At 43.1% G+C, this 18,948-nt stretch overlaps 1 protein-coding gene across 4 annotated transcripts in view; it reads right to left on the bottom strand.

The window, feature by feature from the left end:
* LOC108158714 overlaps window positions 1-18,948 on the bottom strand; it is a 41,781-nt gene that overhangs the window by 10,891 nt on the left and 11,942 nt on the right. Inside the window, exon 1 of one of the 4 annotated variants that reach the window (XM_033391847.1) lies at window positions 9,329-9,718. The exons of the other annotated variants lie outside the window; for them this stretch is intronic. Within the exon in view, the coding sequence (XP_033247738.1) occupies window positions 9,329-9,331 (3 nt within the window). The 5' untranslated portion in view covers window positions 9,332-9,718. Of the gene's footprint in view, window positions 1-9,328; window positions 9,719-18,948 lie in introns of those variants that run through there. 4 annotated transcript variants of the gene reach the window in all.

Below are 18,948 nucleotides of genomic sequence, written 5' to 3'. Positions count from 1 at the left end.
GACCAAATGGCAGCTGCTTGGCTGGCTATGTAATCTGCTTACCCCCCGTTCCCCGTTCTCCGTTCCCCATCCCCTACACGACTGTCACAATTAATATCTCATAAATATTGCATTCAGCCAGCAAATGTATCTGTATCTGTATCTGTTTGTGTGTCTGCCATTGTTGTATCTTTTGCATTGCAATCGCAATTTAAATGTTTGTCTTCACTTATCAGCGGCGGCTAAGGCCAAAAGGAAGAAATTAATTTAATTGCGCATAGAGTACACCAAAAATTGTTTAATTATGCCAAACACACGGCGAACAGGCCCCAGCCAAAGGCGGCAACAGCGGGCAAAAATGTGTTAACTAATTCTTGGTAATTTAACCAAATGCTGATAAAAACGAAGCGCCCCTCCCCCCAAAACCACCCGAAAGCCTACCAACAAAAGACAAAAACCAAAGCGAAAAGCAATCCAAATGGAACGCCAGGGGGAAAACGCGCTCCCCCATTTGTGGCACTGCTCCAACAACGCCTTCTTTGTATAGTTTATAACTTTTTATTTTTCGGTGTGTTGTTGTTGTATTTTTCTCTCTAATTTTCTACGTAATTTGTTTCGGCAAAAGAGCGGGTGTGGTGTGCCCTTTGCTTAGCGATGGGTGCGTGAAGGTGTAACCCACTTAAAATTAGAGATAAAGCCAAAATAACTAAGAAAATTGTCTCATTTATTATGTTTATAACATTCATAAATATTGGATTTCGCCATTCTTTAGAAGGAGTAGCTTTAAGCCATCAATGGGTACAGCCCAGACGAAAAAATCAAGAAAGATCAACAGCTGGAACCAAATCTATCGATCAAAATACTGAAAGACAGTGCTTTTCTCAATAAGAATTGACTTAAAGATCTCTTAAACCTGCTCTCTTCTGTATTCTCACTGTTCTATCCTCACGATTCCCAGTCAAATATATTTGTGCAAGATTTAAGCATTCATTAAGCACACATGTACTCATATGCGTGCTACCCGAAGTACCAATGATTTGTTCAACAAATTTACTTAGGCATTTACCCTCCCCGCCCCTTTCGAAGACCTAAGACCCTCCGCCCGATTGATAGTCAAACAAATACGCAGACGTCGTCCTATGGGTAACATTGGGTGCAGCAGTCATGAATCGGTATCGGTATCGGTATCCGAAAAAGGGAAACGTTATACACTAATTACCTTTTGGGGCGATTCGACTGCCTTATCGGAACTAAATAAATATTAAATCGTAATTAAAGTCATGGGAATGGCCAAGTACGTGTGTGTGTGTGTGTCAACAACAAAACGTTAATACTACACATAATTTAAAGCTCTTTTGTTTATCGATGTCACGCCACCGTCGAGTATTTGTGTATCTGTGTAATTGATAAATAAGTCGAGAGACTTTGCCTAGCATTAGGTCAACGGAAATTTAATTGCTAATTGCATCGTTTAGGGGGCTTACAAAGTGTCCCAAGCCACTATCAGCTATCACCAGACAGAAGTTTGACTAAACTAATCATCACATTTGATAGATAACCTTAATTAAGCTGTCGCTACAAATCGAATTCTTTGCATTTCCTTCCCAGTGACAATGTGCCCCAAAAGGCGGACAGCAAAAAAAAACCCCCCCTTCCCCAACAGAAAACCACAGAAAATATGTGGAGGGTAACCAAAACAGAAACACACAGAAAATTTGTTTGTCTTGCACACCTGGACGCAGTTGGGTACGTACGAACGCGAGTATCTAGATACTAGAATCTAGTCCCCACGGCAACCAGCCAAAATGCATTGGTATCAAAAAACTGGAGCTGGAGCTGGGGCTGGCACTGGGAGTCGATGTTTGGGGTCCAGTCTGCATCTGCATCTGCATCTGCGCCAGGGCTGCTGCCCTCCCCCCTCCATAGCCCCCTCCTATATCTCTCAATTATAATGCGCAAGTGTGACGCATGATTCATACCTATATATATATATATCCCATATAACCCACTCGTACATATAGCCATTTATTTGCTTACTGATTGCCGTTTGCTTTTGTCGCTGGTCGCTGGTCGCCGGTCGCTGTTGCTCCATTTGTTCGCAAAAGTCATGCGCTTTAAATTTTAATAAATTAATTTTTTGCCTTTTGCCTTAGTCAACAGTCAACATCGATGGGTGACTACTACTACCACTACTATATCGCATATATAGATTGATTCCGATTGCGACTGGTCAGACAATTTGTACAGATGAGAGATACAGACATTTGATATGCACATTCTTTAGGTAAACAATATTCCAAATTGCAAACACATCAATGCTAATTTCCCTGATATTTGAATGTGATCTTGGGCTTCTATATGAGCTATAGGCTATAGGATACAGGAGCCCTTAGATCTCTCAAGTTTCTATATTTTTATGAAATTCTTTTCATATTCAAATCCTCCCCCAAACTGACAATTCAATTGGCAGATACTCTTCCATTCGAATACACTGCAGACTTGCAGTTCGAATGTTGAATAGTTGTGGCCGTAATCGAATACCCAAATCAGCTGTCAGAGCAACAAAATCTGTGTTGTGTCCCGGGGTGTGTTTTTATAATCGTAGTATGAGGTTTTTTCCGCTTAAAATCAATGCCAAAGGAGGAGAATATATTTTGAAATTCAGCATAAAAAATGCTGACGACATTTTTAATCCTAAAATTGAGACTAAAATCAGTCACAGAGAAAGAGAGAGAGAGAGAGAGAGAGAGAGGAATCTCAAGGTGGGGGCGACGCCATAAACCCACGATTTGGGATGCGCGCATACCTGCAGAGGGGAAAGGGGACCGGGGACAGGGGACAGGGGACGGTGCGATGGGCGATGTTCGTGCGATCGCATCGAAGGCACATATTAAAAGATATATGTATATACGATACCAATCCCCTTTTCTCTACTCCGCATCACCCTCACCCTCACCCCCACCCTCACACTCTTTATTTTTGTTGTTGTTGAACTCTAACTGAAATTGTAGAATCAAGATTAGGTTTTAATAATTCAAAGTGAGTCGTCCCGTCTCTCACACACTCATCCAGTGTGCCCGTCTCTGTCGCTGTCTCTATCGAGGGTACGGTACTACCAAAACGAGACATTTGAGGGATTAGCAGACGAAGCGAGTAACGAGTCGAATGAGCGAGTGTCTCTGTGTGTAAGTCAAAGTGTATCTCGATTTACTTTCAAGTAAAAAACGGAAATCATGTTACTTTTGGTCTCTTTTTTTCTCCTCTTTATTGTTTCTTTGACAAATTCGAAAGAAATTAAACAAGCTAAACTATTAGTGGCACAGGAGGGTGAGAGGGGTACAGAGCGTACGTGTGTGTGTGTGTGTGTGAGACGAAAGGAAGTGGCAGCCAGCGCAGTGCTCAAGCGATTTGGGCTCCAGCTCCATACAGCTATTAAAATACAGAACACACCCAAAAAAAAAAAAAATATTTTAACGACACAAAAAAAAAACAATCAAAACGAACAAAAAGAAGCAGGGGAAAAGAAAGAGAGAGGACGACGACCGACACCCGATGTTGATGATGATGATGACAAAAGGCAGATCGGGGTGACAGCGCGATTTATGCTGAAATGGTACGCGTTGATGCATAAGTTATGAGCAGCAGTATCTCACAGATACAAGAGAAATGCTGCCAGATACTCAGAGGCAATTGGCAGCTCAATGATTGGAATGGTGGTACACAAGATCTATCTCAAAGATACAGAAAAGCTAAGTCCAGACCTTGAATTCTTAAAGTTACCAATCCGTAAGGAGTGCTCTTTTAAGGACAATTTCTTTCAGATACTTTCAGATCTCTCAGATACAAAGTAAGCCAAAGCTTGTTCATAAACTTCAAAGAAAACTCTGGAAAGCTGTTCGATACAAAAACAAACAAAAAATACATGTGCTAGAAGAATTAGCTTTAAAGGACAAATGGTATGGTATGGCCTTCGGGTTGGATTTGGAGTTGCCGTTTGAGTTCTCAAGAGTCCATATCACACAGCTGTCATTATTCCATTAACTGGTTATACATACAGACATACCAACGGCAATGGCAACGGCAACGGCCACACGGCTATGCCACATGGAAGAAACGACAGCAATGCGCAGTTGTTGAATTTTACAAAAGGAACCAGGGAATAAACTCGCACTCACAAACACAAACACAGATACAGATACAGAGACATACGGCAAAGAGTGTGAGACGGGAGAGGAGAGACGACTCTCACTATAAAATGTTAATCCTATTTTATTAAGTGCACGCCATGCGAAATGCTGAATAAACCCAACAACCACACAACCGACAATGAAGATCATTATGACGACGACGACGACGACGTCGCTGTCGACGCTGGCGAGGATGATGCAACCAACAACCAAACACCACAACAACAACCCCTTTTTCTGGGCATGGGTTGGTCTTTTTTTTTCTTTTGAATGGATCTGCCCCGCAATACAATCCAAACCCCTAAACATATTCCATACGAATACTTATCAAATTTTGCTAATCTAGGTTTAAGGAAAGAATTCCTATTAATTTTGCCTCCGAAAGGGGAAAAGCGGTAAAGTAGGCCAAGACCAAATTCCTGGCATATGCGAATGGTTTTTCGGTTGGATCCAAATGGATTTGGGGTTGAAATTTGCGTCAAGTTATTATCTTTAAGATTCGATTTTAGTTCCTCAAACCAGTTCAAATTTACTCAAGGAGAGAGAGAGAGAGATCATCTCTCCTGTCGCCTTAGAAAGATATGTATGATTAATTGATTTTAGTTGAGTGAAAACCAAAGAGACTTCATCTCTTCTCCCCCTATCGCTGGCGACGACAACTTTTGGGTTGGGGGCGTCATCCCAGAGAGCTACCTGCGAAGATGATGATTTATCTCCTGTGTCTTGTGCGATCACATGATCGCATTATTCATGAACAAAAGGAAGCAACATTTCAAGGCAATCCAGCAGCTCGCATCACGTATCGAGTTCTTGAAACTCTCTTGAAATAAGCAGAAAATGCGTTTCCATTTCACGATTACGACGATTATTGTGACTAATTGCGTTTGATTGTCAATTGGTTTGCATGCTGCAGGCAAATAAATTAACGGCCTGCCCCTTGGGCCACGGCACCCGCATTTCGGGCATATGGAAAATGCTCCTAATACTTATGGCACAATCGTTTGGAAAATGCAAGAACAGAGCCGACATTACACCCTGAAAATTGGCCAGAAAAAGAGGGCGATTCGGTTGGGTTTTGGGGGGTTTGGGAGAGCGGGTTAAGCGGCGCAACCAATTTTCATGAGGGTTGGGTGGGGGGTGGTGCGACAGGGGGACCTGTGGGTACCATCATAAGTATTTATTTACAATTCGATTGCTATTAATTCGTTACTTAATTGCTGCTCTTATCGCCTTAGTTGGAACGGGGGAATGTTGCCGGCTTGTGCCTTGTATTTCATAGTCGCCCATTGAAAATAATTAAAATTAATTAAGACATTCGACTTTGTTCGTGCATATGTACATCTGTGCATGGCCTGTATCTGTACCGATGGGCGAGAGTGAGAGAGAGTATCTTCTATAAATTTAAATCGTCTTTAATTGAACGACTTTCGGGTGACGCTGCCACAAAGACGAGACTGGATATATCTACAAAATACTTGTATGCCCTGGCTTCCCTCCCCCTCCCCCTCCCCCTAACCCTCTTGCGATGTGGCAACAACTAAGCTCCGTGGCCGACTGATTTGTCCAAAAAATTCTCGTCAGGCGGTAAATATCAAAAATATGAAACACGTGCATTGATTGATTGTCAGTCAGTCAGCCCCCACCCCAGGCCCGACTGAAGGGGAGGGGATTAAGACTCGAAAGACTCTCTCCGGAACACACACACACACACACACACATCCTCGATGAGTGCGCGCCCTGCGTGAGTGTGTGTGTTCTGGCGATGGCCGCGTGTGGGCCCCAGCCAGACAAAGGATGAATGGCTTTCAATGTACTTTAAGTCTCTTACAATAAGTTGTTCATTTTACCAGCAAAATTCAATAAAATTCAATCAGAGTGTTGATGCGATAAACACCCGCGAGGATATCAGGGAGCATTCGGAACATTCTCGATTCGAATTTCAAGTTATTCTGGGAATAAATAAAGATTAGTTTGCACATGCGTGACTCACGCTGTCATCTCTAGGGTTCACGTCAAGGATGCCAATAGATGAAAGACGTGCCACATACGGTGGTGAGTCAACCTGAACCGGCTGTGGCTGATGCCCGGCTTGAAGGAAACACTGACTGGCTGACTGACTGACTGACTGATGGACAGATGGACAAGCATTGTTTGTGGCGGCCACACTTTTCCTAGCACTTGCATTAATTTTCCCCCAAAGGGGGGGCTGGGGGAAACTATGCGAGTTTTGAGTGATGGAACGAATTTGCATTCGACATCATCTGGAGATGCCAGGGCGGGGCAGAGGAGGAGGGGGAGGGGACAACAAATCTCAATAATACTCTCGTACTCGTACTCATTTTGTCTTTCATCATGGCGGCACTTTGAGGGAGAGAGAGACCCCTCCCCCTGCTCTGATATCAAGTGTCAATATATAAACTAATTGTTGATTTCATTTGAAGCTTCTTAAATATTTATAAGCATTGGAATCGATAAATAATCAAACTTATTTTCAACACCAAATGCGTTTCGACTGTTTTTGGAGCAGCGGAAAGGCGGGTGGGTGCTGAGACGGACTGAGTACATGGAAATGGGCATGGCAGAGAGACCTTTCAATTTGAATTCCAAATCGTAATTTTTATGGCACTCTGAAATTAAGTAGTCAACCGCACGACACACACATGGAAACAGATCAAATCCCCTTCCAGATGGTACAAATTAAAGATACATATGCGGGGGGTGGGGCAAGATAGGAGAGATGAGTACACAACACACACACATGTATCTATCGGAACATTAAAAATAAATTCAAATAATTGCCATTTCAATGGACAGCCACCAAAGGGTGGGAGGGGGAAATCTCTAAAAGCGCTCATGTGGGTTGAATATTTTCACAAGTTTATGGGAAGGAAGGCCCCTGACGCAGCCCCTGCCCCTGTCAGGATTAAGCCAATTGAATGTCAAGTTCCATCGATGCAACTACAAATGGCTAAAGGATTGACCCTGCCAACTGGATTGTCAGCTTGTGATGGCAGAGTTTCGATTCGAACTTGAGCAGCAGTGCTGTAGATACTTTAACAGAGGAATCATCCATTGCAGCCTTAAGCAGATCTCTCCAATCAGCTGTTGCACATCCCACAATATATACGGCATTCTCTGTCTCTGTTGCCAGACATTCATTATATTTGGAATCGCTTTAATTTGGCAATTTCCCCGAGAAACATGCCTGAAATATGTAAGCAAGTAATTTCGTATCGGCAATGCTCATTACAGACACTTTTTGGCCATTTATGATTGTTCTCCTCCAATATAATAATAATGTATTCCACGATTATCGGCTATGAATCGACTGTGTATGTGTGTGTGTGAGTGTGGGTGTGGGTCGATTAATAAAGCAAATGTGGCCAGTCCCCCCTTCGAACGGAACCGAACATTTTGAGTGGAAACATATCGCTCACAGATTCTCGCTTTGGGTTTTTTCAATGGAAAACGAAAAACCAAAAGAAAATTTCCGAAAGAACAGTTGCAAGAACGGGCGTGTGCCCCGAAATGGGGAGTAGTCGGAACGGGGAGGAGGTCGGGGGGAGTGGATATATATTGGGAGCGGGGTGGGGGGGGAATATGATTTGTGTAAAATTTTCGACGCTCGGTTCGGGCCATGATTAAGCACTTGGAAGTGTAATTCATGTGTCCATGTGTGTGCGCGCGAGTGTGTGCTTAAAATAGCTGCAATGGAAGAGCGCACACACTCGAAACTAAGACCATAACTAAAATCTATATGGATCTGGGCGATCTGGGCGATCTGTGCGATCTGTACGACCTGGCGACGGCAGCTGCCTCTGTAGCAGGAGCCACGAACGACTGCGACTGCGACGACGACTGCTTAAAGTCAATTTTTGAATAATTACGAATCGTTTTTCGCTTTCGTTGTTCTCTAATTATAACAACATCATCATCATAATCATAATCATAATCATAATCGCAATCATAATTTCATATTTGGCTGGCTCTTCGCATTTTGGCGGCGTTCTTAATGTGCCAAAAATTTATTTGTATCCCGCTGAACATCCATCCACAAAACATACACACACAGATACTCGCATTCGTACTCGCACAAATGTATCTCGCAGCGGCAGCGGCAGCATTTTCTATATTTCTCGAAACCAAAAATGTTCTTCATTATTTCTTTGGCCTGTCGGTATTTTGCATTTATGGCCATTAATAGGAAAATGAAATATAGAAAAATTTGCCAAAATGTGTGCGTGAAAAACTGTTGACAGTAGAAAGAAAAAGGTTGAAGGGTTTCTGCGAGGATGATATAAGACACCTTCTGATGAATTCCAGGCAGAGCCACCAACCCATCTGCTGGCACTAGAACTGTGTTCCGTTCTTTTTTGAACTCTGAGAAAGATTATTCTCAATTCGATCATAAATATATGTCGTTGTTTTGCTGATCTTTTACAAAAATCGAGGACACATATGTTTTCCTTCGAAAAACTGCTTTTAAAGGATCATAATAGAGTGTTCTTGGTTATTGATTGCTTATATTATTGGTTGTATTCGAGATTGAGTTCTTATTCAAGAAGAAGTTTAAAAAAAAAAAAAAAAATTTAAATAAAAATTTGGTTCCATCTCCAGGGAGCACTTAGGATTCCGATTGGGTTAGGGAGCACACACATCCGCTCGCCGATAGCGCCAGATCGCCAGTTCAAGTATCATACTATTTCGCATTCTTTGGGCTTTGGAGACGGAAATGCGACGTCATTCGAAGTGTATTACTGGATGGTTATGGATTCTGTTCGAATCGCGAATCGAGAATCACAAATCGCAGTCGCCTTTTATGGTGGGGCATAGTCAAAACGCCGGAAATGATAGAAATTAGCGATCACAACGATAGTGAGCACAAATGAATATGCAGTCAAAGAGATTAAAGATAAATTTATATGTACAATACGTCGTCGGCTCCATATAGATATGCATGCGAATCATTATCTGTATCTAAATCACCAAACGCCAGAGATACAAAGACACAAGCGGGGGAAGGCACTTGCTTTGCGGCTAATGACTAAGACTAAGGAGCGCCCAGACACACTCAAGAAACTTGGCTAATAAAATAGAAATTGGCCCGCTCTGGCTGATTCAGATACGGTTATATATGGCGAAATGATGTACGGTGTAATTACCATTTTGCTGGCGTATGTGGGGTATATCCTGCGTTCGGAAATCTCTCCTTTTATCCTGGAGTAAGTCACTGGGTTGTCTCTGATTTGTTTGTTAATCCCAAGAAAGTGTAAATTTGTGTGTTTTATTTCTTAATGTGGCACATATTCGAATTGTTGCAACTAGCGTTTCTTTTTTCGTATTTGTTTGTTTGTTGTATAAGCACTCTAAAATTGTTTATGTGTCGTGTGCCGAGAACTCTCTATATATCTGACAGATATAGATATATCAGGGATATGTTTTGCGATTTAGGAAGAAAAAAATGCCGGATCGGAGAAACGTTCAGCGGGTGACACGGAGACACTGGATGTTTTGCCGCGTTCGCACTGCTGCACGTTTAGTCAATGACTAAGGGCGGGCAATTCAAAATTTTTTTAAATTCATCAGCGCTGCCGCCGTCAGCGTCGACAGCGGCAAACATACAACAAAAACCCAAAACTAATAAAATCAATTACAAACACACTCACACACAGATACAAACCCAGAGGCACCACCGAATGCCGACGAGAGCGTTCGGCTTCGCGCGGTCACACACACACACACACACACGCACATAGAACGACGCGCAAGCCGATGAGAGCGCTCGGCATCGTTCGGCACCACATCGTTCAATGCACACCCGAAGTTCGGCTATGAATTATGCGGCTGCTTCTGCTCGCTCTTTCGCTGTGCTTCTCTTTCGTTCGCTCTCCTTCTCTATTTGCGCGATTGAGCGTGTGTGTGTGTGTGTGTGTGGTACCGCTTTGAATGTGGGCCAAAAGTAATGACAATAGCCGCAATTGTAATATAACGTATTTTGCGCTCCATTCCATGGCTTTGGGCTGATTGCCAGCTTGGTTCTCCTGCTTGGCTCTCTCTTTCATTCGTTCTCTCTCTTTTCCAGTAGTCGCTGTGTGGGTGTATGCCTACGAGAGTGCGTGTGTGTGTGCTGCCAAATGAGCCAAGCAAAACAAAAAGGCAAAAATATGCCTCATTCACGATTATCTCCCACCCACACACGAATGCACTGCTTCCTTGTGGGCCCATCAGTCCCCCCAGCTACTGCTTCCTCTGGTAAATTCCCCATGATGCACTGCTTCTCTGCTTACTAGCCACACGGATTCAACAAATTTGCAGCTGCAGCCTAATAGTTTTTCTCATGAGTACCCGGCAGTGTGCCCCCCCCTCTCTTCTTAATTGCATATCTTATATAATCAGTACCCTTCAACAAATCGTCCTTCAATCCCTATTGCTCATATTTCCAAAAAAAAAAAAAAAAAAAACATTAAGCAGCAAACGAACAAACGAACGAACGAATGCAGGAAACCCTCATGTCAACGACCGTTATTACAGTTACTTATTATTCTCCGGGCAGCCCATTCAATCCCATCCAATCCAATCCAATCCCTCCCATACCCATAACCCATCCATAATTACACACAAAAGTTCCATATCGCATGGAACATAAGCCGCAGCAGCGGCGCATAAATCGCAATTAATCAAGTGCAAGAGCCAATTCCTTTAAAACTCTCCAGCTCTCTCATTCTCTCTCTCATCATCTCCATCTGCCCTTTCAGGTCCTTCATGTAGTAACTCTAACCCTGAGAATTTGGAAATTGTTGAAACGACGCATTTGCCAGCCAGAACAGAACAGAACAGAAAAGAACAGAGGAGCAACCCTCCCAAACCTATGCGCAAAACCCAAACCCAATTTCAATTCCTATCCCAAAACCCAACAACAAGTTCAAAAACTCTACGATTTACAGAACAACAATAATAAGGCTCTCTCTGCCATCCTGCTCGCTCCTTTGGAAAGCTACTACTAAAAATGTAATCATTATGCTTTATCGTAATAATCAGCACCGACAGAGGCGGCGGCTGCGACTGAAGCAGCGGCAGCGGCAGCGACATCGCAGCAGTCACAATCGCAGTTAGGAGAAAAGTTTTTATTCCCGTTATGAATAGGGTGTGAAAGGGTACATATGTGGGGTGTTGAAGCGGGCTCGGCTTATGCAGGAATAGTACTGCAAGTCAGTAATTATACGAATATCTATTGTAATTACGGGGGTACGGAAGAGGAAGAGATGGAATTAAAAAAAATTTTGATTTGAAAAGGATAACAAAAAAATATAATACTCTCAATGGACAGCCATGACGGAGGGCGGGGTTTAGTCTTCCAATCCTCAAGCCAATCTTGGGCTCTGGGAAAACGCACAGCTACAGGAAATACATGAGGGTTTTGGACGAAGAAGCTTTCGTTCATTCCGATCTGTCTGTTTTGAGGGGTATCAAAATGCTTATTCGATTCGCAGTGCAGGACCCACACACACACACACACACAACAACAGTCACAGCTGGTACAACAATGGACGAAACGTACAGTATTACTAGCCAGAGAAGGAGAGAGAGAGAAAAAGGAAAGGGACTAGGAAGGAGTATGAAAAACGGAGGAGAGACTAGCAAACAAACAAAACTAAATTACAACAATTCCAAAAATTTATAATTGCGCTCAAGCGAACGCACACTCAGACACACACACACACACACGAACAGAAACAGAAAAGCACAAGTTAGAGCATCTCAAACCACCACCAATGGCCACCCCACCCAGGCCATCCACTCGGTCCCTGCCACCGACGACGATCCACCAAACCGACCATAATCATCATCCTAGTCATCATCATCGGGGTTTGCCTTCTCGCCTTACAATTCGCTATGCAGGCGCAGGGCAGGGCGACGCAGGGGGACGAACTAACAAAAACCCAAAAGGAGAAGAAGAAGCAGCAGCAGCACAAACAACAACAGCAAAGCAAAGCAAAAAAAAGAAGCCGGCAGTTAAGTTAAAATGTACTTAGAGTTTAAGCGTAACCCCGAAATCCCAATCCCAATCCCAACCGAACCCGAAACGAGATTGTGTGTTTTAAGCGTTTTAGTTGCCACCACCACCCCCCAGCCCAGCCCAGACCAGGTCCCAACCCAACCCACCCATCCCTCTCTCGCTTTCGCTCTCACTCCACTCGCCGCTGCTGCGCCGCTCTCTCACAATGCCATTCTTCTCTGCTCTCAGTCGACGTCGACGACTTCGTCAGCCATCTTGTGCGGCGTTATTAAATTTTATACAAATACTAAAAATGAAATCAAAATTTTCTTATTACAATGACTATTTTGAGACCGGGCCACCGCACCCCACCCCAGCCATACCGTTTTCCTTGCCCACCCCCCTGTACCATCTGCTGTCCTTTTCTGATTCTTCTTTTGCTTCCACCTCTTCGTCTGCTCTGCTGCTTGTTCTTCTTCCTTGACAGCTGTGCTTTGGGCTTGTGCTGGGCTTGGAGTCACTTCGGTCTTCGGGTTTTGAGTCTCACTCATCGAATGGGTTGAAAAGGGGAGAGAACATTTCATTATACCCTTCAAATGAGAGGTATGGTATATTCCTAGAAGAAGGAGAACGTCTTGGTTGACTAAAGGAGGGCCTACTGGAACTATGGAACTACACCGGACTACCATTCACCTACCATTCGCCTCCAACGATCATTGACTGATAGATAGATATCAATGAGCCTACTCATACTACAATCAGGAACTTAACATAAGCATTAGGCTAGTTTTTGCATAAGTCTTTTGATCATGAATGAGTTTCAACTAAAATTTTCGTTTCTCGTCCCACAAAATTGTTCCACATATCCATAAAACCATTTCAAGGCTATCAAAATAGTCGGTTTTCCTTTCGATTCTGAATCATTTCATTTTTGTTTTCCCCTTTTACTAGATATTTGTTTGTGTGTGTGTTTTTGTGGAATGAAATGGTACTTATGCCACAACTTATCGACTGCATTCATTGTTGGGAGGAGGAAAACGTAAAAGTTTTTAGTTTTTGGCTGTTGACCCCCACCCCTACAGCCCTACACCCCAGAGACCTCAACCCTTTTAGTCTCACACCCGCCTTGTCCAGGAAAACTTTCTCTGGATGGAAGTCCTGCAAGCCGTCCAAAGATAAATTCATAAAATTCAATTAAAAAATTTCAAATAATAGGAAATCAAGAAGTAAAAAATATAACCAGTGAATGGAAAATGTTTTATGGCTTCCTGTTGCAACTAAATCTGTGAATCTAACTACCTAACAACAAAAAATACCAAATTAACAAGAATTTACCTGAAGATACTTAAAATTTAAATTAAATATTGGGAAAAAGGTTCTGCCTAAACAAATTTTGGCCTGATAAGCAGCAGCCCAGACCCGAAAAGAAAGAAATTCTAAAGATAGGATATACGACGGACCCAAGGACAAGTGATGAATAATACCAATCACGTACGACGGACAGCGACAGCGACAGCTACACGGAATGGATAGGTTATGGGAGGGCCGGTAATGGGCAGGGGAGCGGAGCGGAGCCCACCTTCGTGGCCTAATCAAAAGAGCATTGTAAACTAAGCCAAGACAAGACAAGACAAGAGAGGCATTCCAATGCTGAAAGGATCGTCAAATGCCGAGCCAAAGATCAGGCAAAAGGTCTGCGGCGAGAACGAGAACAAAAATGCGTAATCTCACACCAAAAAAAAAAAATACATATAAAAATGCTATGCTGCAGACAGAAACAACAAATTAAGTGCCAACAGAGAGAAAGAGAGGGAGAGAGAAGAGAAGAGAACTACACACCTACACCGCACCTTTATGGTTATATCCAAGGTATATTTACACAAGGTGGGGGCACAGCAAGAGAGCGCTCTTAAGATGGGAGGCAGGAGAGAGATAAGCCTCAACTTCGGAGGTATGCCAGACCTCTTTTGAATCTATCTTGGACATATCTACATAAATCTACGAAATGAAAACATTTTTCATGCGCCTGAAAGACTGTCAGAGAGAGAGAGAGAGAGAATGGTGATCCATTGGGAGACAATTAGTTGAGCCGAGAGACAGGCTTCCATCTTCCATCCAGCAATCTGGTACGTCTCTCGTACGTCAAAAGGTCAAGCCGACTCTTTGATATTGGAAGCATTGATCTATTGTCTGTTCGGTTATCCCGCTCGCACTCTCGTAACTGCATTTTATACGGTTCGTCGTTCTTAGTGCGATTCCTTTTATTTCGTTGTTCTCCTTACTCTCCCCCCTCCTCGTTCTATGGTTCTTTCTTTCGTTCTTTCGTTTTTTTCGTTTTTAGTGAGTTGCTTCGTCAAAATGATTGATTTGTAGGTGATGAATTACAACAACTACATTCTAAGGTCGGGTTAGTTAGGAGAGCCCACCACCACCGCCAGCAACCGTAAGGCATCCAGGGAAGAGAGACAGACGGATAGATGGGATAGCCGGGCATAGATAGATAGATAGATAGATGGATGTGTGAGAAAGGTACGCGAGAGTAGGAGTATATGGGACATAGTGAGGATTAAATACGAAATTTTTCCATTTAAAAATATCTCTCTCATTGTTCGCATTCGTTTTTTGTTTTGTTTTGTTTTGTTACACTCTGCCTCCCTTTTTGGTTATGGTTTGCTCATTTTCTTTTTCTGGTTTTCTTTTTAGGGGGAGAGGGAGGGGAGGGAGGTGCAGCTTAAAACGTTTTCCACAGATAAAACTGATATCGGGGATTTGGGAAAATTAATTATTGCCAGCCAGCCATAAGGAATGGACAATGACAACAATATAGGCGAGTCATCTGCGAGAGGGATTGTCATTTAGTTGATGAACTCCACTCCATGTACATGCAACCAAGGAAAGGACTTTCCTTGCGGCAGGGGGATGGGGGATCTCTGGCTAAGATAAAGAGAAATCCCATTAAGTTTGAACATTTCTTCATTTTTTACAAAGTAATCGTCGGTCGATGAGAGGGGGATTCAAGGGAGTGCTGCTTTCTTTGAATAAAATTGAATTTTCGGAACATGAAGGGAACGGAAAGGAATGGTATGAAATGGTAATAATCGTCTTTTATTTCAGGATATTCCAATAGCTCTTTAGAATATTTCTATTCGTTGAATTCATACTACAATATTTGTTTAGAACTCTTTGATTTGAGAAAACCTTTTATATCTCTAGTCTGCAATCATTCCATTTCAACAACTCTATTCCACCAATTCTGTACGCACCGCCTCTGGTCCACACCCCCGTGAACTGCAGTTCCAATTGCCGTGACTGGTCGCAACTAATTTGCACATCTTTCCACAGTTTAATGCATCATTTCGGGATTTCCCCCAGTTGCCATTTGGAATTCAAAAGTAGCAAGCAACCCTCTTCGGTCGAGGGTGTACTCGGTGGTTCAATGGGAATGTTGTAACCCATAAGACAATGGCTTTGATTTCAATATAAATTTACAAACGCCTCACTGGGTAATACGTACGAGTGAGAACCAGGAGGCAGGCAGGCGGGGGGCAAGGGGGAGGGACGGGATGGTAGACAAAGTTCGTTAATAAAAATCTATATTGTAGCTGAGAAAATTCAAATGGCTTCGTCGTGGCAATCAAAAATATTTAGCCCATTAATACAGTTACACAATGGCTGGCCATATATATATGTACAGCACTGTACATATGTATGTATATACATTTAGATATTATAATGATTATTGCCTTGGTTATCCCTCACAAAAGTTCCTTACCCCATTCTATTACGTATCTCGGGGTAAATATCTAAACTCGACTCGACTCTCTGCCGCTGACTTTGTATCTGATTCGAGTATCTCATTTGTGTGTGCGTGTGTGTGTGTGTGCAACCCTGCAACAACTGTGGAATGGAGTGGAGTGGAGTATCTCTGTATGTCACTGTTGTTCCGTTCCACGTTGCTAAATATGTAAATACATTTGCCTAACTTTAGAGCCGAGGTCTGGGCATGATGTGATTTGGAAATCTCTCCTCAATCAGCACACAAAGACGACAAAAGGAAAATTGAAATACGCTTTCAGCCTTGTATTTGAAATTCAAATGTGGTACAGTTTTTACCTAGACATCTAGATGCAGATACGCAGATAATTTTCATAACTTTTTGCCTCTGTTGTCCTTCAAAATCCACCCACTTTCCACTCGTGTCAGTGGAAAGCTGTCAGAGATTTTAATTTGTTTAATAATTGAGCTGAAACCCCCCTGGGAGGAATGGAATGGGACGGTAGATAGATCTGTCATATGAGGGATGGTTGCAACATTAATTACATTGCAACTAAGAGAACGGGGGTGAAGCCTCTTTGGGACACCTGTCCAAATGGAAATTCGATCTTCAAACGAATACTGGATCTGTAGACTTATCGCTGTATAATCTTCAAACAAAAGACTAAGGGCCAAGGGCCAAAGGCAGCTGCGCAGTTTTTGGCAAAAGGACGAACCAAGGAGGAAATCTAGTTCCTAAAACTACGCATATAAGGCAGATGGGAAGGGCCGGCAGCCCAAGCCAAGTAGGAAACAAAGACGCATTTAGTTTGGCTTTCAGGACAAGCAGTTTCATCCCGTTTTCCACGCTTTGTTTATGTTTTTCTGTTTAGCCTAAGACGTGGCTTGGATGAGGACTACGACGGAGAAGGGAAACACAAGCACTCACACACACACATAGAGATCTCTCGGGGCATTAGGCGCTCTTATTATACTCACTCGTGCGCCCTCTGTTCCTGCTCCTGCTCCTATTCCTACGCAAAACAAGGAAACCATAAACCATTAACATGAAAAAAAGGATAACGTGTTCCTTTTGTTATCTCTCCCCCCACCTACCAGTCGCAGTCGCAGTCACAGTTTTATTCTCTCTTCCTCTCCCTATGTGTGTGTTGTTTGCACAAGACGCAAAAATTTTTACCAGGAACATGATGATGTACAACAACGAACGATAAATAAAACAAATCCAAAGCAAACTCTGCCTCAAGGTACGAATTATATTGCTCAGGTAGTCAGCGATCACAGACTTCTCTCTCACTCTCTATCTCTCTCTCTCTCTATCTCTCTCCTGCTTTGCGTTTTGGGGTGTTCAAATTTAGTTTCGGTTTCGGTTTTTGCGTGCGATTTTGTTGCCATTGGAATTTTATTCCTGGTGTGGATTTACGAGTACAGTTGATCTTGGGATCGGAAATGTTATTCGATAGGAGGAATCTTCCTTCTTGAGAGATTTGTGTATTCTACTTATTCAGGTTTTCTTTTTTTTTTTTTGTGTTTTGTGAAACTGAATAAGGACTAAGGACATTGCAGAGATTTAATGCCGCTTTGTCTGGGCATTCTAGTTTTGCAGTTTGAAAAGATTTTAAATGGTAGAGGATTCGATGACTTTAATTGAAGTTCATCCTTTGTATTCTCTCTATTGAAACTGCTTTTAGGAAGGGGGGAAACTGGTATATCAAGTACGAAACCCACAGCTGTTTTTCTTTCTTAGAACAATCCTTAGAACAGAGGATGAGACAAAAGTGGTGGAACTGACAGTTATAGAAAGCTGAATTTATAAAAATAACAGCCTTCTGGCTTCTTCCGCCCATGCTTGTAGTGGGGTGTCAATCAAATTCCTGGCACTCTCGTTTCTCCATCATCTCTGCTTACTATACTCCTTTGCTCTTCCCCTTTTGGGCTGTCCTGTCTCGAGGCTCAACATGTGTTCTCACAGGCCGCCACCAACTGTTGACATCTCAAACTTTTGGTAGCTGCTGCTCCTCCTCTGCTGTTATCGGGCAGACACTGGCAGCAGCCGCATGTGCAGGAGAGAGCGTTGGGCAAGCCTGTTGTGACATGTCCCAACACGTTTGTCGTTGAGTCGCACACACTCACAGACACACGGGTCGCGCGGGACAGACACATGCCATCGGTTGTTGTTGCATATTTAGTGGCATTTAGCTGTCCTCCATCCTCCTTCCCACATCCTCATCACGGGCCATAGCCTGAACCTGACCTATGACATTAGCAACATCGGAGCAGAGGCCAGGCCCTGCACATGTTACTCACACACGCACGAGAACGAAGAGAAAAAGCCCAAACAAAACAAAACAAAAACAAAGGAAAGACAGACAGAGAGAGAGAGAGAGAGAGAGAGAGAGAGAGAGAGAGAGAGAGAGAGAAAGAGAGCGAGCGTGCAGAAAGCAGAACAAGGAATAGAGCGCGCTATCGCAGTCTGTCGCCTCTCACCTTTACCGTACGGTACAATCGGGAGGGAGGGCGAGACGAAACGAAGCGATTCCTCGTGTGCTCTCAGCATGTGTTGCCTCCGTTGCTCTCGTCCTCGTTTTTGGGCCATTTCACATTTCACACAGCACAGCACGTGAGTAAATGCTGCGGCGACTGCGGCTGTTGTTCCTCTTGTTGTTGCTGTCCTTTTTGGCGGCGCGTGTCTGTGTGACTGACTGCCGGTTTTTCTGCATGTGTGAGTGTCCGCAACAGGTGTTTCTGCCATTTGTTGTGACTGCTGCTGCTGCTACTGACCTTCTGCTACTGCTTCCCCTGTGGCCTGACAATTCACGAAAAAATTCATTCACAAAAATATTGTATCCAGCCGGAGGAGAGCTCTCTCTTTTATCCCCTCCTCCATCCGAATGATAGCGAAAACCTTAAAAACAACTTTTGACTTTCAACTTTTTCCTTATCTTGTCACAAAAAAAAAAAGAATGAATATATGAGAGTAAAAAAGCTGCGTCACCGCAACTTTTGATACCCTTT

The sequence above is a fragment of the Drosophila miranda genome, chromosome 3 (genome assembly GCF_003369915.1).
Source record: "Drosophila miranda strain MSH22 chromosome 3, D.miranda_PacBio2.1, whole genome shotgun sequence".
Lineage (NCBI taxonomy): Eukaryota > Metazoa > Arthropoda > Insecta > Diptera > Drosophilidae > Drosophila > Drosophila miranda.
The sequence above is the reverse complement of the archived record's forward strand: the minus strand, read 5'-3'. Positions and strand labels throughout refer to the sequence as shown.